General features: G+C 44.6%; 1 protein-coding gene across 5 annotated transcripts in view; it reads right to left on the bottom strand.

Moving 5' to 3' along the window:
* The window catches only part of LOXHD1 (lipoxygenase homology PLAT domains 1), a 195,364-nt gene extending 187,071 nt beyond the window's left edge, over positions 1 to 8,293 (bottom strand). For all 5 annotated transcript variants that reach the window (XR_014556163.1, XM_083702543.1, XM_083702545.1 and 2 more), the window contains exon 1: positions 8,075 to 8,293. Coding sequence is in view for 4 of the 5 variants with exons in the window: in XM_083702543.1 (XP_083558669.1) it covers positions 8,075 to 8,117 (43 nt within the window). In the remaining variant the exon portion in view is untranslated. The remainder of the gene's footprint in view (positions 1 to 8,074) is intronic.
* Positions 8,294 to 19,178: the final 10,885 nt, after the last annotated feature.

The following is a 19,178-nucleotide window of genomic DNA, read 5'->3' as shown; positions in this document are numbered from 1 at the left end:
TTTAATATTTTTAAGAATGTGAATTGTGTGGTTGACTTTGTAAAACCAAATAAAGAAAAAGAAAAGATCAGTGATGACTTCCATGCAGGAGAAGTCTCAGGCTGCAGGCCCACAATCCATCAGAGGACGGTATTTAAGCTGGGGGAGGGAAGGCGCCCCACTGTTGCTGCACCTGCTCCATAGGGCCCAGACCTGTGGACAGCTGTCTAGAGGCTAGAAGTGCTTGTGTGTGCATATCTGGAACGTCATGAAAGCTGCTGTGTTTTTTGTGCTAATAAAGAGTTGACAACGAGATATGTGTCAATAAGGAGTTGACAACGAGATATGTGTCAATAAAGAGTTGACAACGAGATATGTGTCAATAAGGAGTTGACAACGAGATATGTGTCAATAAGGAGTTGACAACGAGATATGTGTCAATAAAGAGTTGACAACAAGACAATAAGAAAGGATTCAGTTATATGATATCTAGATTTCCGAAAAGTTGTGGAAGGGAAAACAAAATTGCTGAAAGGCGTATTCTGCTAGAATGGGAAACAAAAGATGAGGAGGTGAAGAAGAAGAAGAAGAAGAGTTTGGATTTGATATCCCGCTTTATCACTACCCTATGGAGTCTCAAAGTGGCTAACATTCTCCTTTCCCTTCCTCCCCCACAACAAACACTCTGTGAGGTGAGTGGGGCTGAGAGACTTCAGAGAAGTGTGACTAGCCCAAGATCACCCTGCAGCTGCATGTGGAGGAGCGGAGATGCAAACCCGGTTCACCAAATTACGAGTCTATCGCTCTTAACCATTACACCACACTGGCTCAGTCATGACTGAATGAGCACAAGACATAGGCCATAACATAATGTTTGAAGATTGGGAAAGATTGTGGAAAACTGATTTAAAATTTACAGACTGCTCTCTATTGAAAGAAAACTATATGAAAATGATGTATAGATGGTATATAACACCAGTACAGATAGCAAGAATGTACAAAACCGGTTCAAACATATGTTGGAAATGTAAGGAAAAAGAAGGGACTTTTTATTATATGTGGTGGGATTGTAGTGAATTTTTTTTAAAAATGGGAAATGATATACAATGAATTGAAGAAATTGTTCCAATTAACATTTGTAAAAAAAAACCTGAAGCATTTTTGTTAGGGATAGACCTGCCAAGGAAATTGAAGAACATATTCATGTATGTGACAGCGGTGGCAAGTGTCTTAATAGCACAAGGATGGAAGAATGAAGAAATCCCAACAAAAAGACAGTGGCAAGGGAAATGGATGGACTATGCGGAACTGGCGGAACTGACGCACAAACTGCGTAATAAGGCAACTGTGACTTTAAAGAAGAATGGGAACCTTTTACAAAGTACTCAAAGAAACAACGAAATGAACTGGACTCCTTGGCAGGTTTGGAATAAACACTCACAAATTTATCATTGGTAACATACAAATAGATAATATAAGGATTTTTACAATTTTGTAATATGCAGAGAACAACCTGTGTTTAAAAACCAGAGAGAGGAGCTGAGGGAGGTCCAGGTGTTTTTTTCTGGGGGGGGGAGGGGAAATTAAGGGGGGAATGAGGATGATATGTTTTTGATAAATTGTTATGTTGAAATGCCTAATAAATTTTTTTAAAAAGAGAGAGAGATACTGGTATGTGCCTTATTTACCTGGGATGGGCCGTGACTTTATAGGAACATAAGAACTGTGCTGGATCTGACCAAAGGTTCATCTGGTGCATAGCCCTGTCATCACAGTGGCCAAGCAGATGTCCCCATGGGAAGTCCATCAGGAGGAGAGTAGCTATCCTGGCTAGTAGCCCTCTCCTCCGTGAATTTGTCTATTGCCCTTATTACAATGTGAGGCATTCCGCATCCAAGGGGCTGTCATCTTCCTGTCACATCTCCTGCGGCACCCAAGGCAGCCTTGGCTCTTTCTGTTCCCTGTCTCTGTCTGATCATCGTGCCACAGTGTCTGTTTCTCCGCCTGCACTCTGCGCTGGGAGGCATTGTGGCAAATTGGAGCAGGCTTTGCCACACAGATCAAGCAAACACAGGGTGACAGGGAGCGAGGCTCGGGCCACCTCGGGGGGCTATGGTTTCTATCTGCTCTCCTGTCATCCTAACCTTGTCTCCAGGGCAGAAGGAAATTGAGGCCAGCTTCTGCTCAGAGCGGCGTCTCGCTGAAGCCGAGCTCACTGTGAGGCAGGGCGGCGCGAATTCTCCAAAACAGTGGAGGAGAGAGATGCAATTGTTCACTTCCAGCACAATCCTCACGCATGTTTACTCAGGAGTAAATCATAGCATGTGTGGGCTAGATGTACCATTGGCCTGATCCATTTGCACCATGCTGACCTTGAGTCGTTCTACCCAGACACTGAGGTCCAGCGCCGAGGGCCTTCTGGCGGTTCCCTCCCTGTGAGAAGCAAAGCTACAGGGAACCAGGCAGAGTGCCTTCTCGGTAGTGGCACCCGCCCTGTGGAACACCCTGCCACCAGATGCCAAAGAGAAAATAATGGTAAATTGAGACAGATTGTTAAGATAAATTATTTAAATAAAAATTGAGAAGTATGGGAAGAATTTGCTGAAATAAGGAATAAATTAGAATACAAAAAGGGAGGTGTGAGGAGGTCCAAGAAACAAGTTAATGAGAGGATGTAATTTGAATCTGTATTTTTTCTCTCTTTTTTCTTTTTTTTCTTTTTTACTATGTTATTTTGTTGTTATCTTTTTGGTTTTTGTATGGTTTTACTTTTTTGTATTTTTGAAAATTTGAATAAATATTATTTTTTTTCAAAAAAGAGAAAAACAACTACCAGACTTTTAGAAGACATCTGAAGGCAGCCCTGTTTAAGGAAGCTTTTAATGTTTAATAGGTTATTGTATTTTAATATTCCATTGGAAGCTGCCCAGAGTGGCTGGAGAAACCCAGCCAGATGGGCAAAGTATAAATATAGCGGTACCTCAGGTTACATATGCTTCAGGTTACAGATGCTTCGGGTTACAGACTCCGCTAACCCAGAAATAGTACCTCAGGTTAAGAACTTTGCTTCAGGATGAGAACAGAAATCGTGCTCCGGTGGCACAGCAGCAGCAGGAGGCCCCATTAGCTAAAGTGGTGCTTCAGGTTAAGAACAGTTTCAGGTTAAGAACGGACCTCCGGAATGAATTAAGTACCGGTACTTAATCTGAGGTACTACTCTAATAAATTATTATTATTATTATTATTATTATTATTATTATTATTATTATTTAGCTACACCATACATTTTAAGCCCTCTGATATCTCTTTAAATGGTCATGGCTTTCCCCAAAGACTTCTGGAAGTGGCAGTTTGTTATGTGGGGTTAGAGGTGTTAGGAGGCCTCCTATTCCTGAAGTTATGATTCCAAAAGTTCCCTTTTGGAAGGAAGAGGAAGTGGCTCTTAAACCGCTTTGGGAATCGTAGACCTGGTTGGGAAATAGGAGTCCCTCCCCAGCCTGGATTTAAAGTAAGAGTTTGGAAAGATGATAAAAGAACATTATGCCACTTTGCAGCCGGACGCCGGAAATAAGAGGAGAGCGATACAGTTACCCACGTTTGCCGTCCCCCAGAAGAAAAGGCCTCTGGAGACAATAGCAAAATGGGGCTTCTAATGTCATGGGGAGATTAGCAACCCAAGCCCCTGCTCAAAGAAAAGGAAGCAAAGAGGAGAAATTCAAGCCTTTGAAACTGATAAGAGGAAAGTCCCTTCGCAGAGTGGACCTACACTGAAGAACACAACAGGAGTGCAACCTCAGACAGATTAAGTCATTCCATGTGAAAAATTTAGAGCCTGGTTTCTTAATAGGCGGTTGGCTACCTGGGAGCCTCCCTCCGGCCCACTTAATCCCAGTGATATGATCCACACCTCTTGGTTTGAAGCTGGACATCTGCCTGACATCTTTTTTCATTTGTGATGCACTTGGGTGCAAATGTTCCAATGGGCGGCAGTGCCGGATTAAACCCTGTGGAAGCCCCATGGCATTCGAAATCGGGGGGGGGGGAGGCTCGCATATTATCTCCTAATACATTTTATTTTATTTTATTTTACTTTACTTTACTTTATTTTATTTATTTTGCTTTGCTTTAAACAAATACAGATAAATATAAACAACCAAAATTACAAAAGAAAAATCCTTAATACAGTGGTACGTCGGGTTACATACACTTCAGGTTACAGACTCCGCTAACCCAGAAATAGTACCTCGGGTTAAGAACTTTGCTTCAGGATGAGAACAGAAACCGTGCTCCGGTGGTGCGGCGGCAGCAGGAGGCCCCGTTAGCTAAAGTAGAACCTCAGGTTAAGAACAGTTTCAGGTTAAGAACGGACCTCCGGAACAAATTAAGTACTTAACCCGAGGTACCACTGTAATAATAATGGAAAAGGCTAAAAAACTACAAAAAAAAAATCAAAGTACATGGCATAGAACATAAGCCATTATGAGAAAGAAAAAAGGAAAAGGAAAAAGGAAAGGAGAAGGAAGGGGTGAAATGAGCCAAAACACAAGAAGGCTCGTCTATTGTACGCTTTCATCAAGGTCACAACAGATCATTATTCTTCTCAATTCTCTCTGCATTCCATAGGATCCCTCATCTTGGTATCAGGGAACATTTCCCTATGCGGTATCATTCTAAACATAACCAGGTCTTTACTGATGAACCCTTATCCCCTAGATAATTGTTGGTTGGTAATACATTTTTTTACCAACCAACAATTTTAATAAACCAATTCTATTGCACAATATAATTTTGATCCATTGTCGTGGGGCCCCTAAAAGGTGGGGAGTCTATAAACCAGTTCCTGTTCTGCCTAGTTGTTAATCCGGCACTGATGGAAGCGGGGAGCAGTGATGTCAGATGAGGGGTGACCATGGGTTTGCAGGAAATGGCCTCACGGGCCAAATCAGACCCTCTGAGTTGGTCAAGATTGACTTGGCAAACCACTGCTAGTTGACACCAATTGGCAGTGGCTCTCCAAGACTTCCAGAAGGAGCTTTCCCCAGCCCTGACTGGAAACGCTAGAGAATGAAGTTGGGACCTCTGGCATGCAAGGTCAGAGTCTTTCCCCAAGTGGCCAGAGCATATGCTCAACTCCCATTCTAAAGGCTCCTGTCAGATTCTGGTGGTGGTAACCAGGCAGGACTCCGACCTGGCTTTTACATTGGCTCCCAGTACGTTTCCGAGCACAATTCAAAGTGTTGGTGCTGACCTTTAAAGCCCTTAACGGCCTCGGCCTTGTATACCTGAAGGAGCGTCTCCACCCCCATCGTTCTGCCTGGACGCTGAGGTCCAGCTCTGAGGGCCTTCTGGTGGTTCCCTCCCTGCGAGAAGCAAAGCTACAGGGAACCAGGCAGGGGGCCTTCTCGGTAGTGGCGCCCGCCCTGTGGAACGCCCTTCCAGCAGATGTCAAAGCGATAAACAACTACCTGACATTCAGAAGACATCTTAAGGCAGCCCTGTTCAGGGAAGTTTTTAACGTGTGATATTTTACTGTATTTTTGGTTTCTATGGAAGCCGCCCAGAGTGGCTGGGGAGGCCCAGCCAGATGGGCAGGGTATAAATAAATTATTATTATTATTATTATTATTATTATTATTATTATTATTTACAGGTTTCATTGTGCAAACTATTTACAGTGCATATCTACCAAGTTCATGTCTGTCTCAGTCACTTGCAGAATCCGGGAGTGGCCCCTTCCGGCTTCTCCCCCAACATAAGAACTTTGGCACCCCAAGTCTCCTCCTTCCCTCCTTGCGTTTCATCCCTCTGCGCAAGGTGGGCAACGGAGGTTGTGTGCATCCCTCCTGGCCAGCCTGGCTGGGTGAGGCGCTGGGGCTCTCAGCAGCATCCTCGAGCCCTTTCCTTGCTTGGCTGGCCCCTTCCCTCTCTTCTCCACTGGAGGTGTGGCTTTTCCCACTGCTGGAAGAGGAACTGCTCCTCAGGAGTTTCGGAGGCTCTCTGTATCCCAATGGCCCCCCTGCCTCCCTCCCTTGTTCTGATGGCAGTCCCCTGACAGCTCCCATTCTAGAGGCTGATGGTAATGCGAGCTGAAAGAAGAACTTCACCATCATTGGACTGAGAACAGCCATGTGACCAGGCATGGAGTCACTTCCCTGCCCAAAGCCCATGGATATCTGGAGAACCCATCAGCCATAGTCCTGGTGAAATCTTAAATCTGCTTCTCCAAAGCTGAAGAAGCTTCTGGAATGAATCATTGTCCAACTCATCTCTAGACTAGGTGCTTTTGCAATAAGCAGTACACAATCAAGTCATGGAATCAATGAGGCAGAAGAGGCTGCTGTATTTTTCACCTAGACATGAAATGGGGTTTGCCCGGGTATCAAATTTCATGATTCAGATTTTGATGTTGAAACCCAGCATCTAAAATCTGTCATCCAAACTTCAAAATAAAAATTCAACACCATCATTTGAAATCCATCTGTTTGTGTTGTCTGGTCTACGGTTGACCCACTCATGAGGCAGACTGAAGCAACCAACTCAAGTAGCAGAATCCTATGGGTTGGTGCCCCCGCAAGGAAGAGTTTGGATTTGATATCCTGCTTTATCACTACCCTAAGGAGTCTCAAAGTGGCTAACATTCTCCTTTCCCTTCCTCCCCCACAACAAACACTCTGTGAAGTGAGTGAGGCTGAGAGACTTCAGAGAAGTGTGAATAGCCCAAGGTCACCCAGCAGCTGCATGTGAAGGAGTGGAGACGCGAACCCAGTTCACCAGATTACGAGTCTACTGCTCTTAACCACTACACCACACTGGCTCTCAGCGTGGACCCTGCCCACCCCTGTCACCACCACCGGGGTCATGCAGTGGCGGCTTCCAGCGAGAACTCGCAAGATCTCACAGAACTCTCGTGAGATCTTGCTGAGCTCATGCAAGATCTCACGACAGCTCCTGCAAGATCTTGCAAGATTTTACCGGAAGTTGCAGTTGCTATGTGACCCCATTAAATGAGGCTTATGTGGGGAGCAGCAGGGGGGGCAGCACATTCCCATTTTACCTCAGGAGGCAAAACATGACAGTCTGGGCCTGGTCTGGCCCATCCAAGGGAAAATTCCCTGATTGGGTCAATCAATGGATGAAATCCAACAAAAGTTTATTAATTACAATCAGTTGTCAGATACTGCCCAGTGTTGATTCCTAATGAGAAATAATTAGTCATCAGTTTCTGGAACTAAATACCTGTTGATGTTGATGTTGTTGTTGTTGTTGTTGTTGTTGTTGTTGTTGTTGTTGTTGTTGTTAAAGTTTGCATACCATCCTTCATCCGAAGCTCACCGGGCAGTTCACAACATAAATATTCACACTTTCAAGTCATAGCCAAAGAATATTCAGTATCAAAACTGACACAAACTCGTTATGGCTGCAATTCTAAGTACACTTGTTCAGGAGTAAGCCCTATTGAACAAAATAGGACTTATTTCTGAGTAAACATGAATAGGGTTTTGCTGTTAACCTCCACTCCTATCCAAAGGGGGATTTGTCAACGTTTTGTCATAATTTGTTAAAGTTTTTATGAATTTTTTGTTTATGTTTTTAAATGGTGTAAGTCACTTGGAAACCTTTGCTGAACAGGCAAGTAACAAGTCTAACACGACAATAACTCTGCAACAATATTAGACTTCCTAGCAACATCTCCTTCAGTTCTTCACTTCTTTATATCTCTTCTGGCATGCCTATCCTGATGGTAGCTTCAGATTCAAACTCCTTATTTCCTATAATAAACCACTCCTCCTTTGCCCATCTAAGTCCCAAAAACAGAATTGCATTTGAACATCCTTGGAGTGGGCTATTAGAACAGCACAGGGGGCTCTTTGGTCCTATTAGAGTTAGCAAATTCATTGAGAGAGCAAACTGTGTTACTTGGTTTGAGAAACAACCCAGGTTGACAGCATATGTCATCTTCATCATCATCATCAGTAGTGGTATTTTGCACCCTTCAGCGTAAGGTGCCAGGTTAGGTTAAAACCATTTATAGGTTAGGTTCTAAATATTTACATTGTAATCTAAAACACACATCACAATGAAAGCAAAGTCCTACCAGTCTGCGAATGAGAAGACAGAAGTTTCCTTTTCCACCACATTGCAAATTGTCTTGTCTTCCCTCCTAGTTCAGGTCTCTGATTCTGAACAAGCTGTTTTATTAAAAGAGTGGACAAGGAGCAACGAGCGACCAGCCGTTGCTCCTCAAGACAGGACTCCGTTGTCAAATGAGTTTTGACCGACACCAGCAAGAAGTCAAGGCAGACCAGCTCTCACATCTGATATTTAAGTGCACTGTGCCAGCCAGCCGAGAGCCCCGTCAGACTTAATGAGTGTTTTAAAAAAAATATGAAGCCAGAAAGGACCTACTGACCTCTGCTGGAGGGGGAAATGAGAGAGAAGGCAGAAAATTGATCATCAAGGGAATCAATGGAACACCTGTGGGTCTCACCCTCTAATCTTCATGTCAAGGCTGGGGAATCTCATTCAATCTGAGGGCCACATTCTCTTCTGAGCAAGCTTTCGAGGGCCATTTGCCAGTGGTGGGCGGGGCTAGAAGCAAAAGTGGGTAGGGCAATGAGTGCGAATTCTACCTTTGTACACTAGGCTTGCTTCTGCCTACACCCCTCCCTTTCCTTACTTTTCACTTTAATTTGTATACAGCGGTACCTCGAGTTACATACGCTTAAGATTACATACGCTTCAGGTTACAGACTCCGCTAACCCAGAAATAGTACCTCAGGTTAAGAACTTTGCTTCAGGATGAGAACAGAAATCGTGCAGCAGCAGCACGGCAGCAGTAGCAGGCCCCATTAGCTAAAGTGGTGCTTCAGGTTAAGAACAGTTTCAGGTTAAGAACGGACCTCCAGAACGAATTAAGTACTTAACCCGAGGTACCACTGTACCACCTTTCTATATTACTACACACAAGGACGTTTACGGCAACAAAATATACAACAAGGAACAACACCGTATAATAATCCGATCCAATACAATAAGTCATAATAAAACATAACTTTAAAATGGAACGACTCGTATCAAATAAAGTCATATCCAATGATCTATTAGGATGTAAGAGCACACAATAAAGTTGACTCTCAAAATGTCAGCAAATAATAATGAAATGGAAATTTTGGCTGCTGATCCTTTATTTTTGAGGCTGCTGGTCCCTTATTTTCAAATCTGTAAGTTGACAGCTATGCTAATGGGGAACCTAAGCAAAAAGCTCTCCTAATGATATCAAAGCATTAAGACACAGAGGGAAATTCCACCAGGTCAGTCCGGTGCAGCCTTCCCCAACCTGGTGCCCTCCATATATTTCACACCGGGGTCATGAGGCAGAGTGAGGCAGCTGCCTCAGTCGGCAAACTCTGAGGGGTGGAAAGTAGGGTGCCATCTGGTCTGCTCTGCAATTCTTGCTTCACACTGCCGTTCTCCTCAGCCCCGGGCAGCGCGGCCAATGGTGAGGGCTAACAGAAGCTATAAGAAAAGAACCTGAGCTGTAAAAGGAGAAGACAAACAAATACACAAAGGGCACATACTGTAAAGTCTTCTGTTGGTCCCTCACTATCTCTGACACTGGAAGGTCTCGAGTTCAAGTTGCAACACACACCCCGCAAATCTTCAAGCGCAGCCAAGCATTCTCAAATGTGGGCCTACTAAATCTCGATATGATAATCAGGTAACCGTTATAGCAGAGCCGTTGACAAAGAGAAACTCAATCTCTCGCAAGATCTCAACCTTTCTTGCCTTCTCATATCCCAACAACTCTCACACTTTGCCTCAGGCCACCATTCACGCTGTCCATGTAAAATGCTGCGATGCCACTTTAAACAGCCCTGGCTTCGCCCAAAGAATTCTGGGAGCTGTGGTTTCTTAAGACACCCATATTCTCCTCACAGAGCTACAATTCCCAGAGTTCCCTGGGAAGAGGCATTGACTGTTAAACCACTGTGAAAATTGCAGCTCTAAAAGGGGGACGTGGATTCTTACAGAAATGGGGAAGTTGCGGCCCTTCAGATGTTGGACCGCAGCTCCCATCACCCCTTCCCATTGGCCATGATCACTGGGGCTGATGGGAATTGTAGTTCATCAATGCCTGGAGGACCACAGACTCCCCATCCCAGATTTAGGAGTGTGATGGCCTGGGACTCGGGCTCAGACTCAGAACCAGAGGCGTCTCAGTCTGCACCAGATCCTTTGCCTCAGGCAGCAGCTGAACCTAGTCTGGGGCCTGATCCTGAAGAGTCCCAGTCTGCACAGGTTCCCCTGCAACAAGCACCAGCTGGGCCTATTCAGGGGCCTGAGCCTGATTTTTTTTTTCTTTATTTCCCCCCTAAAAACTAAGTGCGCCCTATGGTCCGGTGCGCCCTATGGAGCGAAAAATACAGTGTGTGTGTGTGTGTGTGTGTGTGTATACCTTCCACGGCTTCCTGGCAGGAAACTAGTTACAGAAGGTCTGTCATTGAAGAAGAAGGCCAAAGATAGTTATAATTGGTGGTTTCCTCTATGCCCAAGCCAACCACTTTTGACTAGATACATCATCAAAGCTACACAGATGCAAATGCATATGGAAGGTTTGATTCATTCCTTTTTTAAAAAAAATATTTTTTTATTCAATTTTTTAAACACATACAAAAAAGACAAGCACAACACATAATAAAGACAAACTAAAACAAAAACAAACATGTATAATTTCACAATCTTATTTTCGTATACCTTCTTTCATCCGACTTCCCCATACCTCCCTTTCACTGCATCCTTATTTTACAATTTTTTAGCAACCCGTCAATCCAATTATCCATTTAATTCCCTTTCATTAAGTTTTCCTTAATTTATTAGTTACAGCTGTAATTCTCTACTTCTTACCCCTTGACATCTAACCCTCCTCAATTTTACAACAATTTTTGAGATACATTTTAAATTTCTTCCAGTCTTCTTCCACTGTCTTTTTCCCCTGGTCGCGGATTCTGCCGGTCATCTCTGCCAGTCCCATAAAGTCAATCACCTTTGCCTGCCATTCTTCCAGAGTAGGTAGTTCTTGCATCTTCCAATACTTTGCCAGAAGAATTCTTGCTGCTGTGGTAGCGGTTTGATTCATTCCACAAGGACACAATTGGTCCTTATGACTATACCTGCGCCCCAGAACCATAATCTCCAGTGCTGATTGCCAGAACGTGGAGAAAACCTTTCTTATTCTGAAGGGGGGAAAAGATGTCAGAAAATTGGGTCATTCATTGAGACTCATAATATTACAGTAATAATATCCCTATTTTAGAGGAGGACAAATTGCTTTGACCAAAGATTGAGAGCTGAGCAGTGTTCCCCAACCTGGTGCCCTGCAAATGCTTTGGACTACAACTCCCATCAACCTCAGCCAGGACAGTCAAGGGTTAGGGATGATGAAGGTTGTCGTCCACAACTTCTGGAGGACACCAGGTTCAGGAATCAGCTATAGTTCATTTCTAGGTAGGCACATTGAAATATATTCGGAGTCGAGAGTGGATTTCATGCTCTTTATTCAGCTCATAGTGGTGAGGAGGAATGGAAGTTCCCCCACAATATCTGCTTTATATAAATTATTTACACAATAGGCTGCACGTGATTGGCTAATTCCGGGATTCTCCTGTAGGCCAATCAGGTTGTGGATTCACTTCCACCTGGAGCTGGATTGGGTGGCTCCTGCGGACCAATCATACTGCTGCATTCTGAATCCTATTGTTCTAGGACCAATCAGACTGCTGCATTTTGGATCCTATTCAACTCAGTACATAACACACATGTAGGTGTACTCTTCCAGGGTCAGTCATACCCATTGGATTTGTCACTGCTTCCCCTTTCCACGTGGAAATGAAAATATACAATCAGTGCCACAACAACAAACAGGAACGAACTGTCAGGAACTCTAGCCAAGAGGCATCAAGCAATGGGAAATAGCTGCTTGGCACAGAAGTGTGTGCATAAGATCTCATCGTATAAAAGGTTATAGGAATGGGCAGCAGATGCAGAAATAAATGCATTAGAACCCTGGTATAATTTTACAACATACTGGAATGTCAGATCTCAACTAGGGATGCAATTCAATACAGCATGCCTGTTTGTTCAGCTTTTGTGCAGTCTCAAGGCCCTCCTGGTTCGCTACCGTTTCGGTTTTGTAATTTTGTTGTCCTTTCAGTTTGCTGTGCTCTGTCTGAAGTGGGTTTCATAACCTATTTCGAAACCTTTGAGCCAATTTACGTAAGACAGTGTCCACTTATGAAACCGATTGGGTTGTGTGACGTTACTTATCTGTCTCCTATCAGGTGTGTATATCTGTGTAAGCAGCTTGAATTCACAGAATGCTGCCTACTGCAAGTATTTTATTTCTCCTTCTTTTAATAATTTCAATGGGGGGGGTGACAAGAAATTTTCCACACCGGGTACCACCTGACCTTGCTATGCCACTGTGCCTGCACAATCTACCTTGTGATTGTGTGTGTGTGTGTGAGAGAGAGAGAGAGAACATCCAAAGTGCTTATCAAGGTTTATTTTGCACCATGCAGGGGTGTGTGTGTGTGTGTGTGTGTGGTTTTCTGTTTTCTGCTTTGAGGTCAATAAAGAACTTGCTATTGCTGCTAGATATGGTGTAGAGATGGTGGGTGGCGCTGTGGGTTAAACCACAGAGCCTAGGACTTGCCTATCAGAAGGTTGGTGGTTCGAATCCCCATGACGGGGTGAGCTCCCATTGCTCGGTCCCTGCTTCTGCCAACCTAGCAGTTCGAAAGCACGTCAAAGTGCAAGTAGATAAATAGGTACCGCTCCGGCGGGAATGTAAACGGTGTTTCCGTGTGCTGCTCTGGTTTGCCAGAAGTGGCTTAGTCATGCTGGCCACATGACCTGGAAGCTGTACGCCGGCTCCCTCGGCCAATAAAGCAAGATGAGCGCTGCAACCCCACAGTCGGTCACGACTGGACCTAATGGTTAGGGGTCCCTTTACCTTTACCTATGGTGTAGACAGCTCAATCCATTAGAGCTAAACAACTTTGGAAAGGCTTTTACTTGGGTAATGTAAAGCGAAGGTTATAGAGCATGTGCTACCAGGCAAGATTGTTGGTTTTGAAATTAAGATGTATTCTTTCACTTCGCACAGATAGGTTTCAGATCTGGATAGCAAATGACCCCTCCAGGTATTTGCAGAGATAATTTGAAGCTGAGGTTTTGAGGCCTAAGTTTAACACGCTGCCCACTTGAGTGCAGTGACCTCTTGATGAAAAAAAAATGAGCGGGCACCAAAAAAAAGGATATTTAATTGGTTAGAACCTGCTTGTTTTCTTGAGCTTATTTCGAGAAAGGTATTCCCCTTTTCAACAAGCTGCAAAATTATATGAGGCAGCCAAGAACTGGTGCACATCCATTTCTGATACCGGACATGAACCATTAAAAACTTTGCTTGATAAATAAATTATGCAAAAGGTGTCAATAGTCAAAAGCTATTTTTAGACCATGTCCTCATGGTGGCCTAACAGCCAATTGAGGTTCATAATAACAGGCCTGATCACTGAAAGGATACCTGATCTAGACCTTTCTTATTATGCTTCACTCCATGTCTAAGGCAGCAGAGCTAGACTGGTGACTGGGAGTGTCCACCAAGACCATATAACACCGGTCCTGAAAGACCTACATTGGCTCCTAGTACATTTCCGAGCACAATTCAAAGTGTCAGTGCTGACCTTCAACACCCTAAATGGCCTCAGTCCAGTATACCTGAAGGAGCATCTCCACCCCCATCATTCTGCCCGGACACTGAGGTCCAGCGCCAAGGGCCTTCTAGCGGTTCTCTCGCTGCGAGAAGCCAAGTTACAGGGAACCAGACAGAGGGCCTTCTCAGTAGTGGCGTCCGCCCTGTGGAACACCGTCCCGTCAGATGTCAAGGAAATAAACAACTATCTGACTTTTAGAAGACATCTGAAGGCAGCCCTGTTTAGGGAAATTTTTGATGTTTGATGTTTTGTCATGTTTTCAATATTCTGTTGGGAGCCGCCCAGAGTGACTGGGGAAACCCAGCCAGATGGGTGGGGTATAAATTGTTGCTCACCTTTTCTGAAGATTCTAGCCCCTCGTTTTTATCCACTTGTATTTTTTTTTAATCACAGGGATGGGGGAAATGTTCTGTCTGAGGGCCACATTTCCATCTGGGCAGTTCTTCCAAGGGCCACATGCCTGTGCTGAGCCAGAGGCAAGAGTGGGTGGAGCAATGGATGCAAATTTTAACTTTGCACAACAGGCTGCTTCCTACACACACAGACTAAGGAAAACCAAAACAGGAGCAGTGAGGGATATGCCACGAATGGAACATATATGTAGCCAGTTCTCAGGGACTGACTGGATGAGGCAGAGTGGTGGGAGCTGCCCACCCAAGAGACCCCCCTCCAGGGAAGGAACAGAAGATGAATTAGGGGCCTGGTGGTGGGACATCTGACAGCTGTCAGAGGGGATCTGTGGGAGAGCTGCAGGGTCTTTGTGCTGGTCCCGTGGGTTACCTGAGAGGAGAGGTCTAAGTCTGGTCTGTGGTCAATGGTGTAACGTGGAGGCAGTGCATAGTAGCTGAAGCTGGGTGCAAGGAAGGGAGTCGGGTGAAGTCAGGAACAGACATGCAAGCAGGGAGCCAGGGCAGGTCAGGAGCTCAGGCAGGAATACAGGTCAGGGTTCAGGCAGGAACTAGCAACCAACAATGTTGTTCCTGCAAGTTGGGACTGGGGCTGGCTGGCTTTTATCTGCCCCGAGGCATAGGGCAGCCCCGATCCTCAGGTGACTCGCCTCTCCTGGCCTGGAGGCAAGCACTCCTCCTGCGGGAACTTAGTTCCCTCCACCTCTCTGCCCTGAGCCTCTGCAGCTCAGGAGAGGCTGGAGGGTTAGTGGACCCAGAGGCAACCTCAGCGTCCTCTGACGGGGCTGAGAGTCCGACCCCGAGTCCCAGGCCATCACACCAGGTAGTTGAAGTCACCCATAACTACACCACTTCCTCTTCTGGAGGCTTCCTTGATTGCTTCTTCATGTCAAGCCTATCTCAGCATTTTGATCCCCGACATCACCCAGTACTAAATCACCTTTGGGCCTTGGTATCATCACATGCAATGATTCTGCGGCGATTCTTCCCCCTTGGGGACTCAATGTCCTCACTGGTGTACAGCGTGGCACCACCTCCAGTACTCCCTTCCCTGTCCTGAGTTTGTATCCTGAGATAACCGTGTCTCCCTACTTCTCTCCATCCCACCACATTTCCATTATGCTCACTGCATTAATGTCATCCTCTAACACCAAGCGCTTCAGTTCGCCCATCTTGGCTCAGTATTAGCATGCAAACGTAGCAGCTCTAATCTCCATTTAGCATCCCTTGGAAACTGGGAGTCGGATGAGCCGCTGTGGGTTTGAATCCTGATAGGATCCAGGATGATTCATTTTTCATGCACATATATTCATCTGCCACTTTAGGAAAAGGTAATTCAGAGACCGTGTCAACGTTGCTCCTTTAGATTAATCATAATTGCCCAATCAGCTCAGTAATTTGTATGCACCGGAGAGTAAACACCTCCAAGAACTGCTATACCGGTGTCTTAAAATAACAAGAGAGAGAGAGAGAACGAGCAAAAGGAGGGGGGCAGAAAAGTGCTCACCTCCAGCACTCGTTTTTCATCCTGATTGGAGCCTGAAAAGAGAAGATAAGAGAAATTGGACTGAAGCAGCTCCTGGAGTGGAATATCCTCCTCCTCAACTGCTTCGGAAAAAACAGATTTTAATCACAGGACTGCTGTTGTAAATGGCAGGTCGGGGCTGAGTTCTCCCCAGTCCCTTTCCATAATGCGCTGTAAAAAAATAAAAATAAAAAGCCCTCTGAATGTCATTGCACTGCATGTTTCTCATCGTGAATTGGCTAGAGTGGATATAACCACAATAGGATGGTGGTAAGACAAGGGGAGGGTGGGACGTGTGTGGCGCTGTGGGTTAAACCACAGAGCCTAGGACTTGCCGATCAGAAGGTCAGCGGTTCAAATCCCCGTGATGGGGTGAGCTCCCATTGCTCAGTCCCTGCTCCTGCCCACCTAGCAGTTCTAAAGCACGTCAAAGTGCAAGTAGATAAATAGGTACCACTCCGGCGGGAAGGTAAACGGCGTTTCCGTGCGCTGCTCTGGTTTGCCAGAAGCAGCTTAGTCATGCTGGCCACATGACTCGGAAGCCGTACGCCGGCTCCCTCGGCCAATAAAGCGAGATGAGCGCCGGAACCCCAGAGTCGGCCACGACTGGACCTAATGGTCAGGGGTCCCTTTACCTTTACAAGGGGAAGGATTTGCTACATGTTCGAGATGGGGAGTGGGAGAGAGAAAGGTCTACAGAGGTGCCATTTTTAGTGGTGCAGAGGCAGCTCAATGTGATGTGCAATTCTGCCCAAAGAGGTGCACCTGAGTGAAATGGGGAAATACAGATGAACTCCCAAGAAACAGAGTTGGTGTCAATGTTCAAAAAAACGAAGATGTGTATTAGGGATTCAAATACTTCTGAATCCTGAACTGATTGTTCGTGGTGGGGTCTGAGCTCATGTGTTTGATCTTCTCCCTTTGGCAGGAGCCGTTAGGCGACAAGGTCTTCACCCCCCATACAAGTGGCAGATAGATATGGTGGAAGGATCCTGAATGAGCTGCAGGGAAGTGGAGATCTCTGAGGGTCAGAAAGTGGGAAAAGAAAGGTCGCAGGTGAGAGCTGGGAGGGTCTGTCATTTTCTGTGAATTAAGATCTAGTTTTGTATAGAGAAATATGTATTATGTTTTGTGGTTGTACCCAAAATAACAACTTATTTTATGAGACTCTATTTCACATGGGTTGAGTTGCGCAATATTTCGCTGGGGTGACATTGGGTTGTATGTTAGTCACGTTCACAGAAGACCTACTGGACTAAATGACCCTTTGGAACCCTTCCAACTGTACAGTTCTATTATTGCTGCTTAGTATATATTCATTATATGTCATGCATTGGATTTCTATAACTTTATTGGGCGGATATTATGTTATGTATTGTTCATATATCTATCGAACTATATAATAAAATTGTAAGGATGTCATCATGCTGCAGTCAGTGTGGCTGGCAACTGGTGAGTGAAGCATTGCCATCCCAGCTTTTGATGCTGATGGGACCAAAAGACGATGCTCATCTGAGGATCTTAGCACCCAGGCAGGTTCGCATAGGGATATGCTATCATTCAGGTAGCCAGGACCAAGCCATATAGGGATTTATAGGTCATAACCGGCACTTTGAATTGTGCCCAGAAATGGTCCAGTTTACACTAAAGTTCAAAACTCAAATCCTGCAGCTCCTCCTATTTCTAAGCAATAGAAAGCCTAAAAGGGGAGTTTTTTGTTTTGTTTTTGTTTTAAAGGCAGTAAACCAGCATTCTTAGAGGGCTGTGCTACACCTTTTATTCCTGACCTGCTAGTTAACCACAGGTTGAGAGTTGGCCATAAGCCCCTGATATGTTTTAAAGGTTTTGCTATACAGGTGTTTTTAAAAAGCACTATTTGCAAAGAATCCATCAATCCAGCTTTCCAGATTCTCTCCCCTCGCCCTCTCCATTTTCCTTACTGTGCAATGTGGACTGTTTACATTGCTATTACATTGCCAATGCTGCAGTAGCATCTCAACATCTCTTCCCGCAGCCTAATCCCCGAATAAACTGGGGGAAGGATAGGGGCAATAATATATATATTCTCTTTCCAGAAAGCAGAAGCTGAGAGCATTTCACTGAATGAAAACACACCTGGAAGAAATGACAGAGGAGAGAGAGCAGAATGAGATGAAAAAATATAACCAGCATCTTTGATCAATTGAAAACAATGGCTACCAAGCATATCTCTCCCTCTCCCTCTGCCTCTCCCTCTCCCTCTCCCTCTCCCTCTCCCTCTCTCTCTCTCTCTGTGTGTGTGTGTGTGTAAAGCAGGAGGTTGGGGGAGAAACTGGCTAGGTTCTCAGTGACCTCATTCAATACAAGGTGACTGCAGCAACCACGCAAAGCAAAATGAATTTACATCTGTGTACTGCAGAGCAACACTGGGTTTGATTAGAAGGAACAGTGAGTGACGTACGTAAGCCTTAGTCGGCCCACGGCAAACTCCCAGCTGTACACCCCTTCCTGCTAGGAGCCAGCCACACATGGTGGTGGGTCCTCAAAGGCCTTGCTGCAGGGATGGCCAAATCTCCACTGCTCAGATTGACTGTTCTTGCTCAAGTGTAGTAGTTTATTTTCTTCTTCTTTCAAATTTTTTAATTCATTTTATAACACAAATAAAAAACACAAATAAGAAACACAATACGAACAAATACTTGTCATATCCTTATTTTCCTAAACATTGTTAAGTGGGCTTCCCCAAGGCCCACCTATCTGATTTTCATTTTACTTCATCTTTAGCAGTTTACATATATCATAATTTCTAACCATCTTTTTTATCACACTTATAATAACTTCACATTTTATCACTTACAAATAATACTATTTTAAAATATCCTATCTTCTACTTCTAACCCTACAGCCTATATCCACTTCCAAAGCTATTCTAAGATTTAAATATTAACATATTTCTTCAAATATCCCTTAAACTTCTTCCAATCTTCTTCCACCATCTCTTCTCTCTGGTCTCGGAGTCTCCCGGTCAGTTCGGCAAGTTCCATATAGTCCATCATCTTCATCTGCCATTCTTTGATAGTTGGTAAATCTTGTTTCTTCCAATTCTTCACTAACAATATTCTCGCAGCTGTTGTGGCATACAGAAAACAAGTAACATCCTTTTGGGGGATTTCACCCCGCACTATACCAAGTAAAAAGGCTTCTGGTTTTTTAATAAATGTGTTTTTCAACACTTTTTTCAATTCATTATAAATCCTTTCCCAGAAGTCTTTTACCTTGGGGCACATCCAAAGTGTAGTTTATTTTCACTCTGCTGGGCTACCATTGAAGATGTGGCCTTTTGCATGCAAATGATGCGTTTGTCACTGAGTTATGTCACTTCCCCTAAAAGAGAGGTATTCACAGGGGCCAACACCATTAAGAGATGGACTATCCCCAGATGGACACAGATGTTGTTCTAAGATGGTGATAATCTGTGCTTGGCACTACTGGCACCTAGTATGGGGAGAAAAT

The sequence above is a fragment of the Podarcis gaigeae genome (genome assembly GCF_964106915.1).
Source record: "Podarcis gaigeae genome assembly, chromosome: 11".
In the NCBI taxonomy this organism is placed as follows: domain Eukaryota; kingdom Metazoa; phylum Chordata; class Lepidosauria; order Squamata; family Lacertidae; genus Podarcis; species Podarcis gaigeae.
This window is presented reverse-complemented; position numbering and strand designations above follow the sequence as displayed.